Below are 25,122 nucleotides of genomic sequence, written 5' to 3'. Positions count from 1 at the left end.
CTGTTGAAAGTCTTAACGTTCATATATTCCTAACACCATTGGCCTACAAAATGCATCAGATGAGTACTATGATTTCACCGCCTTCGCTCACCTTGTTTTCAACTATGCAATGACAGGTAAATTGTGCTATTTAGAAGACAGTATAAGGAAGCTATTGGTTCACCTCAGAGCTTAACAGATCTATTCAATTTTACATGGCAAAGCAATACTTGTGTCAGCAGAGCCACTTAGTGGAGAGCTCCGGGTTAACTTTGGCCCCCTGGAGTTCTTTCATGCACCTAAGTTTAAGAACATGCACATTTCTTGCATCCCACCATTTATGCATACTTATATACCAGTTACAAGAGGTCCCAAATCAGCCTTGAGTTTATTTACCTCTTTCTGTATGTTCTCATCAAATGTACCCATTTCCAATATTGTAAAATAAATCAAATGAATTAATCGGCCATCATCAAACCTTGCAATGGTTACTGATGCAACTCTTGTACTTATATGCCAATAACAGGACAGCTAGTGTGCACAGGTAGTGGCAGTACACAAGCTTCATTTTCCGATATCCCACTTTCTCATTGCTGATCTGTCTTTTTTCTCAAACCAGGTGTAACAATTTACCAACCGACTGGTTACTACAACATGTCCAAGATCGTGTGCATGTTTGACTCTGGTGCTGGAGTAGAAGTCTTGGTGAAGGACGAACAGCTGTCTATGAATGTCTTCCTACCTGTGGAGTTCATTGTGAGTACATGCCACGTGAAGGACACCAGTTGAGCATTTTCGGCTCTTATTTTCCCAAAATTTGGTGCATGTTCTTCTTTGTGGTTACTCCCATCCAGAAATTAATTTTCGGTGGACAATTTTTCCCATCAAGCTCACCATCTTGTTTGTTATGGCAAATATACGTTTGCCAATTTTCTTGGTCCTAAAAAGCACAGTGTCATTGCAGATCCTGCTCTTCTGCATTATAGTTGCATCCAGTACAAAGGAATAACAATGTTCTAAAGAAGCAGCCTAGAAATGGCACAACACTGTACAGCGATGAGTATATGCACTTGAATTTTTAACACATATATAATGAGACTTGATTCATAACATGATGCAGGCACAAAACTGACCAAGAAAAAATTACCAAGCTTACACGCCTTTGTCTTAAGAATCATTGCAGAGGAGCAACCAAACATCGAAAATTAAAAGGCACAAGGAGAACAAAGCTTTTAAATATTTTTTATGTTACGCAGTCTGTGCCTTACAGGGCCCCTCACCAGGCCCCATAACAAATTTTGGTCATATGCCGGAATTTGTTACGTGTTCTTTAGGGAGCGTTCTGCCGCAAAAGTTTTTCAAATTGGCTCACTAATAGCCGAGATAGAAATATTTCAGTGCCGTGAACCCATGATTTCAGAAGGCGAGCTGCATAGCGAGACAATCTCTCCACTCGCCCCGTCTAGCCTCCGCAAGTGAAATTCATTCCCCGCATTCTCCCTACTGGACCTCGAGGTTCGCATGATGCATACGTCATGAGCCCCACCTTCATTTTTTTTCTCCTCTGTTTTTTTTTTCTCGGCGCTGCGTACTTCCGCTGATGGCATTGCGCCCGAACTGTTGTGATGTTTCGTTTCGCGTAGCGCATGATTTTGTGCGCTGTGCACAAGGACACATGACTAGCGGTGTAATTCAATGCTACACGAATACTGAGGCAGAACAAGCGGATCGCAGAGCACGATCATGTGCTGGAACACAGTAGGAAATGGCATTGTTTCCATACCTGCACATGTGACTGCACAACAGTGGGAACAAGCAAATGAAGCGGAAGAACATCTCTCTTGCTTCAGTGCGAAGTAAAACAAAAAGCATGCAGACATTCCGTTTGCGTGTTTTATTATTTCTCTAAACTTCAATTCGTCAATTCAGGCAACAGATCACACAAATAGCAGATGTTGCCTTGAATAATTCTCGAAGTCACGTGTCACCACGAGCGACATCACACTGTGAACACGACTACGTAGGCGCAGGAACACGACATCACCATCCATCTTGGAGCGCGGTCGCCGTGAGGGAAAGGGAAAACGGCGTTTGGATTGAAATTTCAGACCTTTCTGCAGCGCATAGTGATGTATTTTTTTGCAAAAACAATTGTTAGCATGCATTGTATGCTCTGCGCTTGTCAGCTCTAAATGGCCACACCTGGTGAGGGGCGCTTTAAATGTTTCATTAGTTTGGCGGAAGGTTAATGTGTGATTTTGACCTCAACAGGGTCTTTGTATTAGAATGCAATCAAGCTAGCAGCTGTTCAATGATTACCATCTTAGTTCACTAAAAAATTGCCTTCAGTGACCATTTCTTGCTTAAAACCTAAATATGAAAAAGAAAGAGAAAATTAGCTTACCTTATCATTCTTTTTAACTTGATTTAAAGTGGAAACACCGAACCTTAGATACAAATAATTAAAATGGACGAAGGTAGTGCAAAAAATCACCCAGATGTGTTCTGCATGAATAGTGGCTCAAAACCAACCTAGCAATTTAAGTTTGCAATGTACAGGATTGCTTTGCCATTTGACACTTGCGTTGCAATTATGATGCACACTATAGAAGCAAGGTGCATTACGTAATAACATTTAATTCCATACTTGATTTAACTGCTAGCTATTATTCACATCATGGATGAAGGAAATAAACTAGGTCGGAGCGTTAGGTCATACAGCCAGGCTTCACAGGCGAACCCTTCACGAAGCCATCCCCTTCGCTTTTCTCTCAAAACATAGGCTTAACACATAACCCTCTGCTCGGTTTTAATCTATGTGCCCTTGTTCCGGTGCATTGATAACCATTCTGTACATGTTTTCTCCTGATAAGTATGTGCAATGGCGGTTGTTTATTGCAACATGTACCTTTGTTGTCTTAGTTGCAACGTGAAAGTGGGGTAGCCACACGTTGCTGTCGCAACTGTTGTCGTCCTCCACAATTTACATGAAGAGAATTCTCTGAAGGGCTATTGTTGGCAATCTTATACCTTATCTATGACTGCCAGCGTGTGCACTTATATGTAAAGCTGCATGTTCTTTACCTTCCAGAATATCACAAGAGGATTACTGGGATACTGGGACAAGCGAAAAGAGAATGACTTTATGCCTCCACATGGAAACGCCTTTGTACCAATCACAGCAACATTAGAACAGATCTACCATCAGTTTGGCAACTTATGCAAGTATTCACACTGCACATTTTTCTCACATTATTGCCAGTGCATCAAGCTTTAACATACACAGCAGAGTTTGATGATAACACTAGGAAAATCTATTCGCAGCCTTGCAACTGACATTAAGAGGACGCATGCTTAGGAAGCTCTTATTTAAATACATGGGAACAAAGAAACATTTGTTCAGTTTCCACTGAACCAATTTTGATGAGGCTTGTTGCATTTAAAAGTGAAAGTCAGAATCTACTGACATTTGTGAGATAAATTTCTTTATTTAGGCCATACAGTTCTGTTTACAAGACATGCCAAAAATTTCAGAATTTATAAGGAATGAAGCATGAAATTTACAAATATCACTAAGAAATATAACCACGATATCACACTTTCGTAAGCCCCGACAACTGGAACGTCTAAAGCAGACAAAATTGATATATATTACTCTGCAATATACCACTAAATTACGAGTATGTCTTTTGAAGAACTTATATAAAGCATGTAATAATTTCATATAAGCACTGCAAACCATTGCATCAGACTTGTCTGCTTCAAAACATAAGTGCGTGCGTATACATACATACATATATATATATATATATATATATATATATATATATATATATATATATATATATATATATATATATATATATATATATATGTCATGACCTCATGAAGCTAGTACACAATGATACCAAGGAAAGCACCAGGAAAATTAACCGTGGTTGAAACTGGAATGTGGAAAATAGCAAAAGTAAACGAAAGTGCACGAAAAGGTACCTTGTTGCTGGTGGGAGCCAAATCCACAACTTCCGCATCACACGTATGTTGCACTACCAATTGTGCTACAGCGACGGCCATTAATTCACCCACTAACTTGGGTATTTATATTTACTACATATAGCCCTAGGAGTGTTAGCCAGGGCCACTCAGAGCCAAGGTGGGCAAATGCGAAACATCCTTCATTTTTGTGTGCGTGCTGTAAGGATGGCACGCACGTACAAGTGCGCACACACACATTTTGTTTCCAACAGTCAGCAGAAATTAGCTTTTTCTCCAAACTGTGACAAACTTAATTAAAATATGTTTGCTTGTCTAAGAAAGCATTTCTGCATTTAAAGTGCATATTTGAATAGAGAAATTGGAGCTGGCTCCAGGCTAAAGCTTCCTCTTAAGCAGTACTGAAAAATGACTTTGTTCTCTCACATGCATAATAACCAATAAAAGCATACATTTCAATAACAAATGAAAATATCTTAGAATGGAGTACTATTTTGTGACATCATAGCTATGAATAAGCTAATAGCTCAACTGCAACCTTCAAGCTAACTAGTGAGATTAGTTTGTGCGTCAAAGGAGAAATGGGCTTATACAAAGTTAGACGACAAGTTGGCAATGACTAGGTCACTGATATTTTCGTGCTTGACGTTCTTGCAGGGAGGTTAAATGAATCAAGCTCTCTGTTCAACCATGATGTAATGGGCTACAAGTTTGGCCACTACGATGACCAGTCGTTCCTGCCGTACCTTGAAGACCCTCCACGAATACCACAGAATTTTACGTACCGGCCCCAGGACGTTCAAGATGTAAGTCCAACAACATAAATAGTACTAGGAAAATGTCAAGCTCTCAAGCAAGGTCATGACTGTGACAATGTCACAATAACATAGATATTCAATGTCCAATTGCAGACAAGCTTAGGCTAGACATCAAAAGGAATTCACTTTGTGTTAATGGTCACAATACAATAACTCCCATAAAGAAATGGGCCATATTGGTAAGACTGGTGCCCACTGTACGGTCACACTAGCCATCTAAAAGCACCAGAAGTACAGGGTTTGTTTTGAAAGTAGTAGGACTCATTTAAAAAAAAAATGTATTCATGAGAATAGTACAAACAATTAAAATTTTGCAAAGTAGCACCCTTCCGCATCTACACACTGCTGCCAACGAGTTTTCCAGTTTTCGTACGCCTTCAGGAACGCCTGGACCGCAATGCTGTTTAGCTCCCTCGTCATGGCCTGTTAAACCACCTCTACCGATCTGTGATGCTTCCCCTTGAGCGTCGATTTTATTCTCGGGAATAGAGAAAAATCTGGCGGAGCCAAGTCAGGGCTGTAGAGGGGCTGAGACAGCATTGCCACCTTGTGCTGGCCAAGAAACTTCACTACGCCGAATGCTGTGTGGCTCGGCACGTTGTTATGGTGCAGTCGCCAATTGTTGGCAATGGCTGCGTGAACAAGAACAATGCGTTTTCGCAGTCTTCTGAGGACTTCCATGTAAAAAACTGCAATAATTGTTTGTCCAGGTAGTACGAACTCTTTGTGGATGACTCCATGTCGATCAAAAAAGCAAATGAGCATGAAATTTTGCTTCGATTTGCTCATTCGTGCTTTCTTGGGGCATGGGGAAGAAAGTCTGTGCCATTCTGAGCTCTGCCGCTTAGTCTCCGGACCGTAATCAAACACCCACGTCTTGTCACCGGTCACTACGTTGTACAAAAAGTTGGGGTTCTCATTCACATGAAGAAGAACGTCCTGGCAGATCGCTTTCCAGCTGGCCTTTTGCTCCTCTGACAACACTTGCAGCACAACTTCGTGCACACTTTCCTCATGGCTAAGTTTTCAGTCATGATCTCAAAAACTTCGGTTAGAGGAATGCTCAAGTCATCAACAATCATTCTGATACTCATCCTATGATTACTGTTCAGTAAATTTTTCACTCGCGACACATTTTTGTTGGTTTTGCTGGTCGAAGGGCTTCCAAAGTGGTTGTCGTCTTCCACTCTTTCCCTACCTTCTCGGAATAGCTTGTGCCATCAAGAACATCCGATCTACCCATGGGAGCATCACCGTAGGCCTGCTTAATCATGTCGTGAGTCTCTTTGCCTATTACCAAGCTTTACACAAAATTTGATCGCACATCGCTGATCCAGTAAACGGTCCATGATTCTCCGTCACGAGGCATTTCGACAGGGGCTCACAGTACAAGCGACCTGCTCTCTTCAACGGCCGAGAGCCGACTGCAGATTTTTCCCAGTGTTTCCAATATCCCCCTTCACTGATTTTGCGCATGCAGACCGCCTCTCGTCTGCCCGTTTGTCTAGGAAAAAACCAGTCCTACTACTTTCATAACAGATCCTGCAAGTGAGCTTATAAAAATATTCTTTGTACTTGTCATAAGCAAAAGTCTTTAATAATTTGCCTTGATAGAGGATTAGAAATTTCATGCCAATAAACCCTATGGATGCTTAGAGCTCATTATATTTGAATAAGCAAGCTATATATGTGCTCAGCTTTATCAAACAAGGTGCTATCTTTACAAACGAGAACAGGTATTTGAAGCTATTGTTTTTACTGTAGCTAGTAAATCCTAATAATGAAACGTGCTAAAGTGCAGGCTAGATGGCAACAACCTAAAAGAAAAATTATGCACATCAAATGCACATGCAGGAATCTATGTGAAGTGAAGCTTTTGTGAAGAGGTTAATTAAATGATATAGAATTAGACGTGATGCATATCATTGTTTTTCTTGTCCTCATATGCATTTTGCAATCTCGTGCAATGTTCATGCACTACACTGTTCACAAGCTATGCCGAAATGCAAACAGCAGTTCATGTGAATACATACTGTGAGATGTCAACACAGTTATGCCACGAGGGAGAAGGGGATGTTTGTAGAGTGAAGAGTGGTGAGAATAGAGTGAAGGTCGATGCGATGCACGCACGAATAATCTCAAAGAGCTACTTCCCATTGGCATAAGGGAATTATGCATGCATTTGTTATGGCCTAATCGTTAGAGCATCAGACAGTTGTGTTGGGAGACCGAGGTTCGATCTCACCATCGAACAAGTACCTCTTATTTTCTATGTGTGAGCTACTTGCAAAAACTGCAGCAGCAGCCAGCAACAGCAACAACGGTCAGCAGAAGGCCAGGAGAGTGCGAAAAAAAAAAAAAAACAATTAAAAGAAGAAAGAGAAAGAAAGCTTTGCTTTAAGAATATCACAGACTCCTCTGTCCTGAGTACTAAACTGTAATGACTGCTAAACAAATGCAATGTCAATGTTAGTCATGACAGCTTCAAAAATTAAACCAGCATTTTTTTTTGTTTCCTTTTCAGACATGTTCTGGGTCAAAGGCCTGCATATACGACTTCATAGTAACTGGAGACAAGAGATATGCTGCCACAACAAAATCTAATGAGGCTGCAGTTTATGCCGCAGCTAACGAAGTTCGTGAGCAAGGTACAAACATTGAGAAGACCAAAATTCTGCCATTTACATGCTGAATAGCACTCCCGCCCCCCAAGTCACTATAATTTACCACAAACAAGGTGCTCCATTTTTCTTGGGTGGGTGCTGAATGTTAGTGCTACACCTTGGTACAGACGTGAAAGTCACAGAATCTAGTAGTGCAATATGCACAGAATCCATCACCATGCGCAACCAATCCAGTGGCTGTAAGCTTATTTAAAAGCTCACAGTGGATTGGGCTACTTTTATCAGAAAAGCTCATGCTGAGATGAATAGCATAACCAGAGTAATTCAAGATTATGTGGTTTTCGAACACATTGAAAGCCACTTCTACTAGTACTGGTGAGTGCACTATATGGAACTATTTCCTGCACGTGCCAGATTATGACATGTTCTTCCTCTGACAAAAATGCAAGCGTAAATAAGTGACTCTATACAAGTATCGTATTTAGTTGCGTAAGGCCCGCACATTCTTTCATGCATTTTTGCCAGGAGTGAGCTTTACACAAGGCAGGCTAACTTAAGCCTCTAACTGCACTCGGACTGCTATGCAAATAAATGTAACCACTGGGGGCTGACTATGAACACAATTACAGTTGCCAACTGATTCTTTGGACATGGACAAGTGCCATCTTGTAGGGGCTTAAGAGAATCAAAAAGTGTGCAAGTATGCACGTGACATTTAGTGAAAATTTCTTTTCCAACTTATTGCACTCTGAAGTGGGGGTTTGGGCCTCACATAAGGGTGAGCCTTACACATGTATATACAGTACTTCACATGAGTACATTATATAAGAAATACAGTTGAATTTTATTAAGTAAACCACAAGGAATGAGCATAATTGGTTTGAACTTTCTGACATTCAGTTTAAAATAAGTGTTTAACGCACATGGGCACTCTATGAACTTTAGAACAGAGTTGAAGTAAAAGGCATTAAAAGGCAGAGACCAAGAACAAATTAATGAATGCCAGCTGCAGCTGAGTGCGAATGCTACCTACAGATACCCACAAAATGTTTCAAAATGTGTAAGATGAGAAACACTTATGATACTTTGTGGCCCAGCCATGGAACCAGCAATTGTGTGGCATAATTTAGCATGCCCTTGAGCACTGGGTCTGCTCTATGCTCAGGTTTTTAATTATAGTCTGGACACTTAGGCTGCCAAGTATTTGAGATTTTCAGTTTCCAAATAATGGCTTGTGCACTATTGTTGACAAAGGAACCGCATGAAAGGTGGAAGAATTTCGTTCATGGAGCATGCACAAAGGCGCAACTCCTTCTTTTTCCAACAAACAATCAAGCATCACACATTTAAGTTTGGTACAACCAGAGTACATGCACCACAACAAGCAGTCTTACTGAAGTTCTTACTTCAGTGTCGCGATTTCAGATTTCTTTCACAGCTTTCATTTATCACTGACAATGCATCTTTCATCTGTGCATGTATTTTCACTTTCTGTTAGTAAATTTTATGACCACATTTGTTATTGCTGGTGTACAGGAACTTATAAATCCACTTTCATTCCTGTGTTTCTGCAGTGATCCGTTGTCCTGCCATCGACAAGCCTGCCAATGGCCGCAAGAGTGAGATTCGAAACTTTGTGGGACGAACAGTGCGATTTACATGCAATGAAGGATACCGTCTCGTTGGACATGAGGTGCGGCAGTGTAAAGAGTACGGCCTATGGTCCTGGGGCGTCGATGTCGTCTGCATCAGTGAGTATTTGGCACTATGCGCATCAACTTAACACTTCAGCAGTGACACTCGTTGTGAAACTGTGCATAATCAGGGATGAAGAGATAAAGGTGCCTACTATATATTGGATACACTGCCAACCATCATCAAGTGAAAAGATTTGAATTACTCTTTGCATTTGATGTTCTTTGTGTAACGTTTGCTTGTTTAATGTTTTGTGATACGTATTAAGTGGCCCAATTTAAAGCTACATGAAACAGAACCATAGGCCTTGTAAACATATTGCAACTTCCTTCTTTCCTTTCATTAAACCTGCTTCCTTGCCTCAGTCTGTTTCCCTTCTTTAAAACCCATTCAGTGCCACTGCCTAAGAATGAGTTATGGTGCCTGCACCTTGTTTTTTCCCCATATAGGTAGTTCATTGTTTTATTTTAAAGAAAAAAAAGAGCTATAAGTAAGCAAGCTATGTACCAATCAGTCAATCCCGTTTTCTCCAGAGGTGAAATGATGTTATGTACAAAACTAACATGTCATGGTGAAATTAATTGGCCGGTAAGGCTCATCCCAAAGTTTACTATGTGGCTCAATATATATAACTAACCATGAAAGCTGCAGCCTTGTTGCCAACAAGAGAATGGGCGAAGTCAAACTCTTGCTGTAGGTCACAACATGCATAATTATTAGGCTCTAACTTAATGGCCGCCAGACAACAGGCACGGGCAGAGTGTGTTCTTGACATGCCATTTTACTGGAACTGACATGCATCAAATGGGCAGTTCTGGTTGAAGTAGTATTCACATCAACCACAGGAGAGTGATTCACTGATTGCTTTATTTTCCAGGCAATGCCAGCTACGCACGTAAGATAGCTGGCGTAACCCTTGGCATCCTGCTGCCAATTGCACTCATCTTCTGCATTGTCTTCTTCTGCTTCTTCAAGCGCAACAGACACAAAAACAGCCACTACACAGGCTCCAACGGAGAGTGAGTTTTTATTCTGGTAACATACTCTTTGCGTATGGGATTGGCAGCTGTGGTACTTCTAGAGGCCTGCAAGCATTAAAGGTGAACTGATGTGCTAAACTGTGTGCCAACTTTGTAAATGGTAATGACCAGTTCGTTTGGAATCGGTAACGCGAATTACTTTGGGTATCATGAACTTGCACATATTTTAGAGGGGCACTGAAGGTAAATGTCAATTGAACTATAGTTGATCGAGTACACTTTTGGAATTGCTAATAGGCCAGTCTTACCATGAGTCGAGGCTTGGTATGACAAAGGGAACACAAATGGGACAGATGGTGATGCTGCTTCGAAATTCCTCAACATCATAGATTTTGGCAGTGTCTGCAAAATACTAGTTTAATTGTTTCCCTACAGAAAATTATTACAATACATTATGGAGTTGGCAAAGACTGAACCTGACAATTTTTTGGAAAGTTTCTTTCATAAAATGGCCCACATGCACCTAAACAATACCATGGAATCTGTTATCAGACTGGCATGATCGGTATGACAGTTCAGGAGCACAATTCAGAAAGGAAGGTGTCTCCATTTTCGCCCGCTAAAGCATGACTTCTTTGTTTTCTAAAGAAAGTTAAATGCAGAGCTTTTAAAGAATGTTTTTACCAAATAAATCAATTGAACTTCTCTTTAGAATCCCTTTAAATTACGATGCTATTCAATGTGTTACCAGATTGGAGCCATGCAATGGGCCTTGAACTTCATCCCATGCTATCGTAAACACAAAAAACTGGTCTTCAAGTTCCAGTCTTGGAGTGCTAAGGGTGCCACACTAGTTCCATATAGTTCCGCACTAGTTCTAGCAGGCTGTGCAGCAGCTCTGCTCATGAACACAGTGACCATTAACTTGAATAAGTTGTAGGTGGCGTACGTGGAATAAGTCGATGGTGCTCAACTATCAAATAAGTTTTTTGATAAGCTGGAATATTTTGTTGAGGTTTCACCGGTCATGTCCACATATGCAGTTTATTTGCATTAATTGAGAAGCAGGCTCTTCCATGCATATGCAGCTTCGAACCAAACAACTAAGAATGAAATCTCCCTTTTTTTTCTTTCTCTTCTGCAAGCTTTAGTAAGTTTCCAGAGCGCAGGGCAAAGACGTACCATGGCCCAGCACCAGAGAAAGTCAGCGAGACGGCAACCTGAGCACAGGAAAGCACCACCACTTGGGGACAAAAGCAGAAGAAATAGCATTTTGTACATAAGCACCCTCCCATTTCCAGGGTCGACATATGACACTTCATGAACCATACATCTATGCCAATGGCGAAGACTTGGTGACACATGCTAGTTCATTACAGTTAGCAGAACATGCAATTCCAGAGCTGCCACATGGCACGAAGCACATCCAGGAAGGTGATGCAGGTGCCAGAGGTAAGCTAATCTTGGCTTCAGCTGAAGACATCGATACCTACATCAGCATAGTGCATAGGCACTCGTATTTAGGGTGGACATGTGGCTGCTCATTCAACAAATGATACTAGGATGTCCAAAAAGCATGCCCATGCTAAATGTGATTGTATGTGCACTGTGCCACATTATGCATGAAGCAAATGCTCCTGTGGCCAAGAAGACGAAATCACTCTCTTAAACAACCATGGCCGCGATATTGTAGTGATGTCTTTTCCTGATGCTAATGCCTTTTGTGCTTTTCACATTCGTGAGTGGACAAGAGGCCCTCCACCCGGGTCCGCCCGGGTTGCAGCGTTGAACGCAGCCAGTCACGAACGCGAAAAGCACGAAAGGCATTAGCATCGAGAAAAGACATCGCTACAAAATCGTGGCCCATGTCAGCTCTAGGGGACCAATAAATGGTTGTTAGCAACATACATAGAGGGTACAACACACAAAATAAGGGCTCGTCTGAGTATGTGTAAAGAAACTTCCTCAGGACTAGTTCAAGAAACAACGTACTTTGCAGTACTGCAAAATTTGGAGTCAAGTGTGGTTATGTGCTGACAGCTGCAGTCAAGTGCAGTTAATATCACTGCTGTATGAACACATATACCCATGAACAAACCTTGGCAAGGCCAAGAGCCTGCATGTTTGAGAAACTGCCATGTAGTGTACATAAAAAATAACTGTACAACATAACATGCTAACTTTCATCATGCATACATATAGCTTTCCTTTTTTTTTTTACATACATAGATGTAGCCGCATAAGCTGCAACAATTTTTTTGTGGAATGTCATGTAGTGTTTATGTATTGTAACATGTCAACTTTTTATGATGATTAAATAAAGTATAACACACACCATTTGTTTAAGTTTTGCATGTACACGTGCCAAGTACAGCTCAGAAATACAAAACAAAGCTTAAATCACCATTAGAGGGTTCAGCATAGTGAATATTTGGCTTGCAAGCTTGCACATGAGCTTGCATAGCTAATGAAATGAATGATGAGAGGCTGAGATGCATTAATGAAGTATGTACCGGATTCAACATATAAGGGGCCTTATACACTCATTTCTACACAACTCTAGCTTTTTCAATATAGTTCTTTGTCTGTATGTTTGTCTGTCTCTAGCCTTTTCACGTACAAAGGCAGTGAAAGATTGGAGGTAAATTTATCAGTTTCATACAAAAAAGCAGATATTTTGAAAATATAGCATTTTATTTTTGCCAATAGCAGGCTACTTATGTTTATGTGTGCTTGGTATTGATTCACCTTGAATTCCAGTTTTTTAAGTGTACACATGTTAAGCTATGAAATAGCTTGCATTGAGTATTGAGCTGTTCATAAAAGCTACATAAGAAATGTCACTGAGTAAGAGATTATGCAGATCTCAACCACAGTGGGAATCTGTGAATGCGAAGCTTCTCGACAGTTTAAATCAATACCGAGATGATGTTGGTCTCACGGTACCGGTGTAACTGCAGTGCGGGTGCATGTACTGAGAAGTATGAAACATAATATTTGATGTTTTGTGCATCTACAACCCTTCAAAAGCTATGATAAATGGTATCTCCCAATCAAGATGTCAATCACGAATGTGTGCAAGCGTCGCACTAAACTACACAAACACGATTGGTGACATATGAACCAGTGCCACAACGCAAGTGCTTCCTTTCCAAACACCTCCCTGCTAACATCACAGCTGGTCTTCGTACTTTTCCTCTCCTGACACTGATGTTAATCTTGCAGAAAGAGGCAAACAAGCTACGTCCGCATGCTACTTTTGGGTGACTGTATTGCTAAAGCATTTTTAGCATCAACCTACCCAGCCCTTTGATTGCATCACCTTGAGTTTCATCAAACACTAAAACCTTTGCAAGGACACATATTCTGTACTGGTGATGTGATCAACCCACCAAGTCACCAGTTTTGATTACACTTTCTCTACATCGGTGCAGTTTACTAGGAAAGATGGCCAACATGCTGAACCATGGTAAGGTATGCAAAGAAAGCTTTACTTTAAGATGTGCAGCAGGTGCACCAGTGCCATGTCTCTTCTGCATACTTGATTCACTGCAGTTTTGTACTTCGACAGGCATTTATATTTCACTTATAAAACAAGCATCCTGTTTCCTTTTAAAGAAGAACTACAAGTACAGACACTCAAATTTTTGTGTTTTAGGTGTGGCTAAAAGTACAAACCAGTTACCAGCAGCGAGCAAAAGCTCGGGCCACTGTGGTCAAACAGAAATCACACTGCAGCTAGACTGGACACATGAAAGTGTGTGAAAATTGCGCTGTAATGAACGTGACTGTGCTAGATTTTATCACTTCACTTGTACCATATTGGACGGCCTTAAAGTTCAAAATATGTGTACTTCATGCACTTGCCAGCCAGATGGTACTTATGCCTTAACCTCAATGTTTAGTTATCTTATTTAGTTAGTAGATTTAGTTATCGGAACTAATGAATAGGCATTAAAAAAAACGATTGTTTTGCCCAAAGGGCGCAGCATTGACAGCGATAGCAAGGTTTAGCATTGCACTTAGACTCCCTGGATGGTGTTCTAACCATATGCGGGTGGGACATGTTTGGATGATGCAACACGCAAGGAAACTCTTGCTGGGTACTACAGGATGCATATTAGAATTACAAGGAAAGAAAGACTTGGGAAGGTGGGGTCTTTATGACTTTCTTTCCTTGTAGTACTAATAAGCATTCCTTAGTATTCAACCAGCACACTCAGCGTGAAATTTCGCCGACCATGCACACTATAGCTTCAGTTATGCTTCGGCCATGCGCTTTACTGGTTGTGTTTCATTTGACACCGATAATACACGTGTCCCAATTTGAAAAAGTCCACTAACACATATGAAGGACTGTTCTTGCACCTGATAGTCTCCTTTACATACCCTTACCTGCTTGTGCAGAACTTCTACCTGCAGTATATATATATATATATATATATATACTGGTGTTCTAACCATATGCGGGTGGGACATGTTTGGATGATGCAACACGCAAGGAAACTCTTGCTGGGTACTACAGGATGCATATTAGAATTACAAGGAAAGAAAGACTTGGGAAGGTGGGGTTCTACTAGTACTTGGAATTGGTTCTACTTGGAATTGGTTCTACTAGTACACATAAATACCCAAGAAAGTGGATGGGGAAACGCCGCCGCGGTAGCTCAATTGGTAGAGCATCGCACGCGACATGCGAAGGTTGTGGGTTCGGTTCCCACCTGCGGCAAGTTGTTGTTTCATCCACTTTAATTTCCATTAATTTATCATTACTTTATTTCATTTATTAAGCACATGCAATTTCCCCTATGTTGTACTTGGTGTCAGTGTTTGTTGGCTTCTCATTATATGACTATATATATATATATATATATATATATATATATATATATATATATATATATATATAAAGAATTCACTGATGATTACGATACTCCCTAATGCAAAATTTGAGTGCAGCTCTATATGTGTTTTGACATCAAGAGAAAAAAACGGAGCTGGGCAGGTCATGTAATGTGCCGGTTAGATAACTGTCGGAACATTAGGGTTACAGAATGGGTACCAGGAGAAGGGAAACGCAGTCGAGGACGGCACAAGGCTAGGTGGAACGATGAAGTTAGGAAATTCACGGGCACTAGTTGGAGTCAGCTGGCGCAGGACAAGGGTAATTGGAAATAGGAGGGAGAGGCCTTCGTCCTGCAGTGGGCATAAAACAGGCTGATAATGATGACGATATGTGTTTTCATTTCATTATGTACTGGCTGGCACAGATAACCTGTCTCATGCTGCACATTGCAAACGGAGCGAAATGTGGTGCAACTGCCTGGCTAATTGTGAGATTGTGAGAGACAGTGCATGGGTAACGCATGGGTGCAATAGACAGACCTCCGCTCATGCAGCGCTTTATTTCCATATGCGGTATTGGTGGTGTCATCGGCGAACGGACGACGCAACATACACTACTCTGGTGTGATCTTGTAGCCATCGTCGCCACAGAGCCCATCTTGTGTGGCACTACACTTTTCTTTTCACGCTTTTGCCATATCCTCCTCTTCCGCTTTCCACCTCATGATTCCACTGCACTCTCCTCCTCGCGCTCTATTCGCTCTCGCCGTCTTTCGTTCCCCGCTGTGATCTGCGTTCGTTCCTTGATCCTTCATGTGCTCGTTCGCTGGGTTACGCTGAGGCATGCTTGCCACAGGAACTGATGCCTATGTGCTGTGCTCTAAAATAAATAAAGAATGCTAGTGATACTAGTAAAGCAATATTACTCATAATCACTCTTTATAAACCGTATAGGTAAGTTAAAATGTAGTACTCTTTCGGAACAATACAAGCATGTGCAGTGTGGAAGTGCTTTGACAACCAGATTGAAACATTAAAGTGCTATACTTTCAAAGCTCTCAAAGTGTTTTCTTTGGCAATTATGAGGTCTGTAGCTGTATTGTTCTGTAATACTCCTAACGAAAAGTGTTTCTCAAGGCACATTCTACAGGGTGCCTTTTTTAGCAGCACCAAAATTTTAAGATTAGAAAAATATAAATCATGGTAATGTTATATTTACCACCCGAGTTTACAGATTGGAAGCCTCTAGATACGGAGCAATTAACTTTTTTAATTATCAATAATAGGTGGCGACAGCAAATTAGTAACTTGGGGCCTGTCCTCGACACTGCCTATCCCAATGATAAAATTGTGAATAGCGGAGTTCATGTGGGAGCTATGCGAACAATTAGTTCCCCTTGGCAGGCTCCTTGAAACCAAAACTGGCTGGAAAAAAGCGTTTGTGTCGTTGATGTCCCTCCCCCCCTTCCTTCTGTCATGCCTCTGAGCTCACCATCAGTCCGGCCCCGTGTGCAGCTTGCGTTATCTCCTTGCTGTCTGCAGCGTTGGCCTAGCACTTCAATGCCAACGGCCGCCAAATTTACTTTGTCGTTTCGTAGGGCGCCACGTTGGCACTGTAGTACCAACCACACTCTTTGGGCTTTTAGATATTGCAGGCATGGCGTCATATTAGTCTGTAGCATCGACCATATGATATTCTTTTCTTTTTTTTTCCCCTTTCACTTGGTGAGCTATGTTTTTATCTGTTTTAGTTTACGCATCTTTATTTACACAACTCGCAAGCGCATTTGAAACAGCTTTCCCGGAGAAAGTGAAGTTTGACTAAACATTGTTTTCATCCAAAAGCGTGAAACGGCATTTCGTTGGTGGAAGTGGACACATGTGGTCCAACGGAATAACTGATTACATTTGGTGGCCCGCCGGCACTGAAGCGCTAGGCCAACACTGCAGACAGCAAGGAGATAATGCAAACTGCTCGCAGGGCCGGACTGGCGGTGACCTCGGAGAAATGACGAAAGGCGGGGGGTGGTGACAGCCACGACACAGACGCTTTTTTTTCAGCCAGTTTCGGTTTCAAGGAGCCTGCTGATGGGAAAAAATGGTTTGTGTAGCTCCCACATGAAATCCGCTATTCAATATTTTTTCGGTGGGTTAGGTAGTGTCGAGGATGGGCCCCAATGTACTCATTTGCTGTGGCCACCTATTGTTGATAATTAGAAAGCTAATTACTGTAATTTCACTAATTACACACATAAGTGCAGAAGTTGCTCTGCATCTTGAGGCTTCCAATCAGCACACTTGAATGGGAAACAGAATGTTACCATGATTCATATTTTTCTAATTAAAACATTCTTGTGGCATTGTCCGTTGGCAGTGCCTACGTTGACTGTCACATGTCCCTGGAACTGGTCACTTCACAGAACCTGCCATGTGGTGCAGATAGATTATCATCATGGTGTTTAGATCGTCACCAGTTTGCAATCTCAACGTGGCTTGCAAACTCAAAGGCCAAGAGAAGATGGACGAAGGTGCTAGGTGTCGCCTTACACCCACATTCATGAACGTTGTATTGTGATTTTTGATAACTCACGTGGTTACTACTGTATACAAGGCTATGTGGAAATTAGAGAATGCTTGTGAGTGCTCAATAAGACTTTCATTATCGAACATCTGACCAAAGCACTAGATCGAAATCACAAGTTGAATTTAGTGCAACTCATGGCTATGAGTGCTCCACAATGCCTTACGCCTACATTCGTGAACGTTGTATTGCGATTTTTGATACCTCACATGGTTACTTCAATATACAAGGCTACGTGGTAATTAAAATATGTCTGAGTGCTCGATAAAAGACTTTCATTATTGAATATATGACCCAAGCACTAGATGGAAATTAAAAGCTTAATTTAGTGCAACTCATGGCTATGAATGCTCCACAAAACTGTTTCATATTGTCTCGTTACCTGGCAGCACTAAAAACTTTATGACTAGGTTTTCAGTATAATTTGTTGGCTTCCTATTTAACTTCAAGTAAGGTTAAGTGTCATAGCAGCTTACTGCCACATTTGTAGTGCCGCCGCAAGCGTTATCAGATGTTATGTTCTCCTGTACCATATATTCTTTTTCTGCAGTTCCCTAAAAAAACATATAGATTAAATTATGCTGTAGAGAGGAAGATGTGTTTGTGAAATTTTGCATAACATTCATTCCCTTTATGGTGGGCATGCTTGCATGTTGAAAGCACTCAATGTTGGGCTAATCAGTTCATCTTGAAAAAGAAATTAATGCCTCGGATTTGATGTGCCAGAACCACAATCTGATTATGGGGCATGCCATAGTGGGGGACTCCAGATTAATTTTGACCACCTAGTGTTCTATAATGTGTACGCAATGCATGGAACACAACAAGCTTTCTTGCATTACTTCTCCATTGGAACGTGGCCACCTTGGCCAGATTGAACCCATGATCTCGTGCTCAGCAGCACAACGTCATAGCCACTGAGCTACTGTGGTGGATTACAGTTCATCTTCAGGAAATGATGATGCAAACAACACATACGCACAGCAGGTATGGCGTTGGCGAGGGCTAGTAGGTACATACTGAAGTCGCAACAGTGCGAAGGACGGGACAAATACATAGGTGAAAAACACGACTGACGTATAATCTTAGATGGATGTCAATGTGCATGGCTGGGCTGCAGCGAATGATACGAACTCTCTTGCACTGACATCATGATTACCTTTCCCTCTTTTGCATATACACCCCGTGCTTAGAATGAAATAAACTTAAGTAAAAGATCAGTGCCTTGTCATTCCTGTTTATTGTCTCTTTGTCCCGTCCTTTGCACTGTTATAACTAAACACAAGAAGGACAGACGGAAGAAGTACTGTACTTTGACTAAATTTATTTGCTCATTAGAGCCCTCAAAGAGCAATTCAGCAGGCATTACAGTCGTCATAAGCTTGTGAACTGCCGCACTTGAGAAAATTCTTAATTTCCAAGGAGTTCGTGTGTGTAGCCAGAAGCAAAACCATAAAACACTTGGTTGTCTGCATATACCACTAAAGGCTGAAAACCTGAATACCAGGCTATGTGACAAGGCTGGGTAAGTATCCAGCTTTTTCTCAGATCCTGTGGTCCGTAAACTTTTGATGCTGACAGGGCACATAGCAGAGGGCTAATTTAAAATTTGCTCAGAAGTTGCTTTCTCAGTTCTTTATTTAGAAAACCATTATCTTGCCAAGTTGTCGCTAACACTTCACTGCACTGCAATGTTGCAACCAAGCGAGTTCTTCCATTATTTCTTAGCGTCAGGTGATGCTTCAACACTAGCTACCTTTTCCCAAACACTTACGTATATGACAGAAACATAAAAATACATGCCTATATACAGTCTGTACAGATACACAATAGGTGGACACGGTCACCTGCTACGCAGTGAGGGTCGTGTATACAGTGCGTCTTCAACATCAAGAAGCCCAGCCATGTGTACTATAAATGCTTGCAGAAAGGCAATCCCTTCATGGGTGACTGAACTGCAATAAAAGAAAAGGTTGTAACTTGTTTGTGGAAGCAGAAAAGATGTACGACATGAGAAATACAGGGTGTGTGCTGGAAGTTCTAGCTTGGGGTGATTTATGGTGTTTTAGGCAATATCCCTTAACATACTCAGAAGAAGAACTCTTGTGTGTGGCTGTATACCAATTTTTGATATTTTAATTGAAATCTTTTGTTATTTTGAGAGAAAATTTATGCAGCTGTCACAGCAAAAAATGAACATTTTGCCGATTTAGACTTTGGGCAATACTGAATGTTTGCAACTAAGTGTGATGCATACAAGCAATTTAGAGTACTTGTCCGTTCTAGACAATCCTGGATAAAATAGCTGTGGATGCCGCCACTGGGAGGTCCACAAACACACCGCATAAGGCACTGGCAATATAAGGAACAGCTTACTGAAGGCCCCAAACAGCTTCTTTCGGTTCCTTTCTGTGTGTTACCTTCATTGTTTCGCATTGGTTTGCCGAAAGGAACACGAAAGAAAATGTCAAGCAGTCTACTGGCCACAAGAGCCGAGTACAACTTTAGCAAAAGGACGAATCTTCTACCCTGCAATACACATGCCAGGCACTTCAGTAAGTTCAGCGTTTAAAATGGCAAAGCTGTGGGCCAATGTGCCAGCTTACAAATCTTTCAAAGTTATTGACTTCCCTGAAAAAAACCAAGATTATCAATCATCTGCTACATCATTATATCTTTCAACATTAAAACATTTACTTATTCTATATCAAGAAAGTAGTAAAGATTTAATTATCACGGGCCACTTTAAGGGGTTTGCCATAGCAGAGCATCCCCTGACAATGACAGGCTTCATGCAGGGGGGGGGGGGGGAGTTTTTTTTCTTAGAATGTTTTTTTTTGTAGTCCCCATTGTGCTTCTGCGTGAAAAGATAACAATAGATATAACTTCCAGTCACATACACAAATACACAATACATAACAGAAAATGCAACATTGTGATGTTATAGTAAGAATAGTTAGTATAACATTAAATGAACTATTAAATTATGGTTAGCATCTTCTAATTATTGAAATGAAAGAGAAAGGGAATGTTAGCAAGAATGAATGACCACTGATATAGCCAAGTCCAGTAAGATTTTCCTATAATTTTGAGCAGTAGCAAGCAGAAATTATGTGATCCGAGACAGGCTCAAGTCCTTGTCTCTGCTGACAGAGGTATGGAAATAAAATGTTACAAATTGTTTGGCTTACCTGACTAAGAACGGCTGAGGGAAGCAAAGTGTCGACATGTATTGGTCCCGTAGCTCTCTCACAAACATAAGGTTCTTGAGTATGGTGGAATTTCTGGCCTTGTCAATTTTGGTGAACACCAGCTGTTAGAAAAGCCACAACCATCAAATTTAAATAAAGCTGTTGTAATAACCAAACTCTTTAGAGACAAACCATTAAGTGTCTCTTTAACTAAAAGCACGCTAAAGAGTTTATGTTAGTATAAATGGATGGTCTTTCAAAAGTGCATTTTTGACAAATTCACAGTAATAGATTGGTTATTAGAAGAAAAAATGAAGGCAGTAGTTTAATTCATTGAATTTCGCATGAGAACCCCAGCGCCGATAATCACTGTGACGCCATGGATTTCAAAGCATTTTATATATTTGGGCCAGCGTAGCTCGATGAAGGTTCTTGAAGCTTGGTAAGTTCAGTCTTTGGCTCTCAGAATTGTCAATGCAATGCAATCCATTTGCACAGATAACATTTACTTAAGCTCCGCTAGCTGCTGTCAAAATATGACATCATGGCAAACTGGTGCGCAAACTTGAAGAAAGTGTTGCCACCAGTCTCTCAATTTCACACATTTTCCGGCTTAGCAAGCCTCTCAGCATGATAAGAGTGGGCTTTTTAGTATTGTAGAAAAGTAATTTATTAATACAGCTTAACTTTTTTTTTTTCTATTTAGAGTTCGTTAACATCAGACACTCCAGATGGAGGAAGAAAGGTCTTACAGCATACGGTGATTTTAGTGTTTCCAGCATCTCTATGGCATCTTGGTCATAATCTTGGAAACCTTGTTCAGCATCCATTACAAGAAATGTCCTCTTCAGGCTACAACATACCACAGTGAATAAAAAAGATGCAAAAAGAAAATTCTATATACGAAACAAGTGCAGTGTTTATAATGCAATAAGTGCAATCAAACACAATATGAAAAGGCCTGTTCAATGTATAAACAGCACCTAACAAATAGGTTCATTGCTCGGACAGATATTGCAAGATTTAGGAAGCTTACTTTTTCCGACCTGAAAGAAACTGTGATGAAAAGAGGGCAAAGTCCTTCGGCTGTCTGAAACCATAGCCAGGCATGTCGACCAAGCACAGCTTCTTGCCAACCGCAAAGAAATTCAACGTTTTTGTGTGTCCCTGAAACACAAGAGTGCTGCTAATTTGAATATACTGATGGATGGTGATTGATGGCACAGGAAAAAGTGAAATACCGAGGGAGTGAGAAAAACAGATTAAGAGAATTTATAGCACTGTTGGCATGTTCCTGGTGTGGCATGTTTTGGAAGATTTTCAGTGATAGGTATTACATACTTTTTTCTCAATTCAAAATGATTTTGTCATTGGTGGTTATTGCTGATATTGCCAACCTCTTCAAAAATTAAACTGGGTGTCAATGTTGGTGCACAGATGCACATGTGTAGATTCCTGCAGTGGTGTCAAAGTTCACAGAATAAATCAGTCATCACAGGGACACCACAGACAATCGCAGGTTTATAATAAAATGAATATAAGTTTATCCAAGGGTCTATTAAGGTGCCACAGTTATCAGTACTGCTCTAATATAGATTTGCAGTGTTTTTCTTTTTTTCATATTGAGGACACAAACTCAAGTGTTGTATCTAACAAAGTCGGCTGCCATTTTTGCATGATGAAATGCTTATTTACAGCTTCATAGGAAAACCAGATAATGAAAGAGATGACCCAGTGGTTTCACACACCACAGGAACATCGATGCAATGTAGCGCAGTTGTCAGAAGCATGCAAAGCTTTAGTTGCAGCAATGCAGACGCAACTACCAAAAGAAACAAAGCTCTTGCAACACCAGAACTATCTTCATACAGTCATGCGGCCAAATGTACGTCTAGATAATGCCTCACACTCAGTCATGGCCCTGGCTGTTAAATATTCCACTTGTTACTATGACAGGGTTCTGCTTGACAGCATTTATGGACTTTAGCCCATCCTGTCAGTTGACCTGAAGTGGCATAACTTTTCAAAAAGACACTGTCATCAGCAAATTTCGGTGCGTCAAGCACCGAGAATTACTGGATGTGAGTGACACCACTGCGAGCACTGCAGGCACGGGTACTGACATCGTGTCAAATATCTTGCGATGCAAGCCTGCCCAGGCATGTAGCTGGACAACCTGGGCTAGTATAAAGAAGCAATTCATTTAGCACAATTCTATTCCTTTCGTATCATCCACTGTTCCCGAACTGCCAATCTTGGTGATAATGTAGGTGAAGTGATACTAGGACCACTGATGAAGTGTGAAAATGAAAGCAATTTCAAAAGAATCCTTACATTATCGTAGCCTTTGGACCACGTCGCCTATAGGATTAACTATCTGGTCTAGTACAAAAGTAAAAGAAAATGCCTCCCTGTCACTGATAAGTGCTCAATGCGGGCACTCAATAGTGAAAAATGACTGCTTGTACCATCATTGGAGGACTAAAGAATAAGACGGCGTTATTGTCAACCAAAGTATTTTACTCAAAGCGCACAAAAACAAGGACACAAGAAAGGAAGACCAGACAGGGCAAGCGCTCGTCCTCTCTGGCCTTCCTTTGTTGTGTCTTGTTTTTGTACACTTTAAGTAAAATATGGATTCTTACAATCTCGCCCAAATTTCAGTTCTTGTAAGAGTATTATATTGCTGCCTTCTTTCCAAGCGCGTTCAACGCCTGTCACTATGTGTTGGTACAACTGATATTTGGAACTTTCTGGGTTGGTGGAAGGCCATGACAAGAGTTTCGATTTTCGATGAGGGAAACTGTTCTGGATGTTTCGCCTATCCGATTCCGCCGTTGACCTCCTCAGAGCAGCTCCAAAGTGGATCATAAAGAAAATAAAAATTGCAATGGGCAAGCGAACGAAGCGGCGAGCACTCAGTAGAGGAGGCAGCGGTTTTTGATACTCACAGGAGTTTTAGAGACCTTGACGTTAACTTCAGGTGCCTGAGAAAACATGGCTTTAAGCAGTGACGACTTCCCCACGTTGCTTATTCCCATAATGGCCGCCTGAAAATAAATCATGAGCAGAATGTCACGTGCAGAAGAAAGGCTGGCTCCAACGGTCCCCGCCACTGTCTGGTACCGCGATTTGAAACGCTTTGTGCGACGTTCTCCTGCATATGTACAGTACACTAACTGAACTTGATGTCCGGCTACGTGAAAACAAGTTAAGGAATTCCTATCACTGTGAAAGCAGGAAAGAAAAAATAAACGGCCAGCAAATCTTGGAGCGTACAGAGTACGCCCAGTGTAGCGCAAACCTTAATTAATTAATTATGGGGTTTTACGTGCCAAAACCACTTTCTGATTATGAGGCACGCCGTAGTGGAGGACTCCGGAAATTTTGACCACCTGGGGTTCTTTAACGTGCACCTAAATCTAAGTACACGGGTGTTTTCGCATTTCGCCCCCATCGAAATGCGGCCGCCGCGGCCGGGATTCGATCCCGCGACCTCGTGCTCAGCAGCCTAACAAGCGCAAACCTTAGATCAAATCGTAATGATCCCAAACAAAAAAGAAAATACTAGTGCATTTACAGATTGATTAATAATACGTCACCTCGGGCACATCGTGTTGGGGGTACTGCTCAGGACATACAGCTGACGTTATGAATGAAAGTGAATGTTTGGGTCCGCTGACGAAAAGGTTCTCGGCTGCCTTCATTTCAGCGACACTGGGGACGAAAGGAGCTTCGTTTTCACCAAATAACGGCACCTGCAAATGCTTTTGCAATTCATTGCACCTGTTTCTGTACGGAAGTTCTGCTTTCTTGGGAGCTTGCTTTGCAGAGAAAGATCGACACAGCTTAAAACTGGAGCGCATCATGTTGTGCTGCAGAAATCTGCATGGGCGCAGCCATGTTAGAAAGGTTGCCAGGTGAGATCGCCTTCCCCGCTGGAATTGGTGCGTTGTGCCTCAAGCGATGTACACTGGTAAAAAGAATCGCTCACATGGCTAAACATAATACGGTTTGGGCCCACGGGTATCACATCAATGACATAACACGCATTTCATGACGTAATTGTCATGAATGACATAAATGACATGAACTGGTCGTTTCTTTACTGGGTATTGATGTGATCTCGACCGGGTGAGGTGGGCATTCACAGCAAGAATCAAAACGACGACGAAGCCGGGCATCGTGATGATGAAAAAAAAAAGTAGAAAAGATTGTATTGACTTTATTGGTACATGGATGTGACTCTCCTCCAAGTCTCGAGCGGTTCTGATTAACACGGGATCCAGTACGGCCCTAAATAACCCCTGGCTGTCTCGTGGTCATCGACGTCTTCTTCTGGAGCCTGCGGAAGTATTAGTGCTTTCGTCAGCTTCTGCCGTTGAGCTTCCGTCCTTCGGTTTGCCTTCTCTTCCC

The 25,122-nt window shown here is 41.4% G+C and overlaps 2 protein-coding genes across 7 annotated transcripts in view; one reads left to right on the top strand and one right to left on the bottom strand.

Moving 5' to 3' along the window:
* mesh (sushi domain containing 2 mesh) overlaps window positions 1-12,426 on the top strand; it is a 49,236-nt gene extending 36,810 nt beyond the window's left edge. For 2 of the 4 annotated variants that reach the window (XM_070535396.1, XM_070535395.1), the window contains 7 exons: window positions 599-735; window positions 3,071-3,200; window positions 4,630-4,778; window positions 7,315-7,438; window positions 8,989-9,165; window positions 9,987-10,128; window positions 11,235-12,426. In XM_070535396.1, the coding sequence (XP_070391497.1) occupies window positions 599-735; window positions 3,071-3,200; window positions 4,630-4,778; window positions 7,315-7,438; window positions 8,989-9,165; window positions 9,987-10,128; window positions 11,235-11,313 (938 nt within the window). In that variant the 3' untranslated portion in view covers window positions 11,314-12,426. Of the gene's footprint in view, window positions 1-598; window positions 736-3,070; window positions 3,205-4,629; window positions 4,779-7,314; window positions 7,439-8,988; window positions 9,166-9,986; window positions 10,129-11,234 lie in introns of all 4 variants that reach the window. The other 2 variants (XM_065432685.2, XM_070535397.1) reach the window with 2 other exon arrangements.
* LOC135902551 (GTP-binding protein 8-like) lies at window positions 10,059-24,668 on the bottom strand. Of its 3 annotated transcripts, XM_065432690.2 has the most exons (8): window positions 24,493-24,668; window positions 24,309-24,423; window positions 23,658-23,756; window positions 21,743-21,873; window positions 21,459-21,558; window positions 20,707-20,828; window positions 19,363-19,470; window positions 10,059-10,194 (listed from the first exon to the last, which is right to left on the bottom strand). In XM_065432690.2, the coding sequence occupies exons 1-8, from the start codon at window positions 24,573-24,575 to the stop codon at window positions 10,137-10,139; spliced, it is 816 nt and encodes a 271-aa protein (XP_065288762.1). In that variant the 5' UTR covers window positions 24,576-24,668; the 3' UTR covers window positions 10,059-10,136. The 3 variants fall into 3 exon arrangements, with proteins under 3 accessions (XP_065288762.1, XP_065288760.1, XP_070391499.1); XM_065432688.2 differs by having other exon boundaries at window positions 10,066-10,194; window positions 24,309-24,666; XM_070535398.1 differs by lacking the exon at window positions 10,059-10,194 and adding an exon at window positions 15,751-15,814 and having other exon boundaries at window positions 24,309-24,666.
* Window positions 24,669-25,122: the final 454 nt, after the last annotated feature.

This window comes from Dermacentor albipictus, chromosome 3, assembly GCF_038994185.2.
Source record: "Dermacentor albipictus isolate Rhodes 1998 colony chromosome 3, USDA_Dalb.pri_finalv2, whole genome shotgun sequence".
In the NCBI taxonomy this organism is placed as follows: Eukaryota; Metazoa; Arthropoda; class Arachnida; order Ixodida; family Ixodidae; genus Dermacentor; species Dermacentor albipictus.
The sequence above is the reverse complement of the archived record's forward strand: the minus strand, read 5'-3'. Positions and strand labels throughout refer to the sequence as shown.

Excerpts from the sequence above, each read along its gene's own strand:
- LOC135902551 (XM_065432688.2), bottom strand. The coding sequence starts at position 24,575 with ATGATGCGCTCCAGTTTTAAGCTGTGTCGATCTTTCTCTGCAAAGCAA. Across the intron at positions 21,874-23,657 it reads TCAAGGTCTCTAAAACTCCT|GGACACACAAAAACGTTGAA; the intron begins GTGAGTATCAAA and ends CTTGTGTTTCAG. Across the intron at positions 10,195-19,362 it reads CGACCCTCACTGCGTAGCAG|GCCTCTAGAAGTACCACAGC; the intron begins GTGACCGTGTCC and ends TAATGCTTGCAG.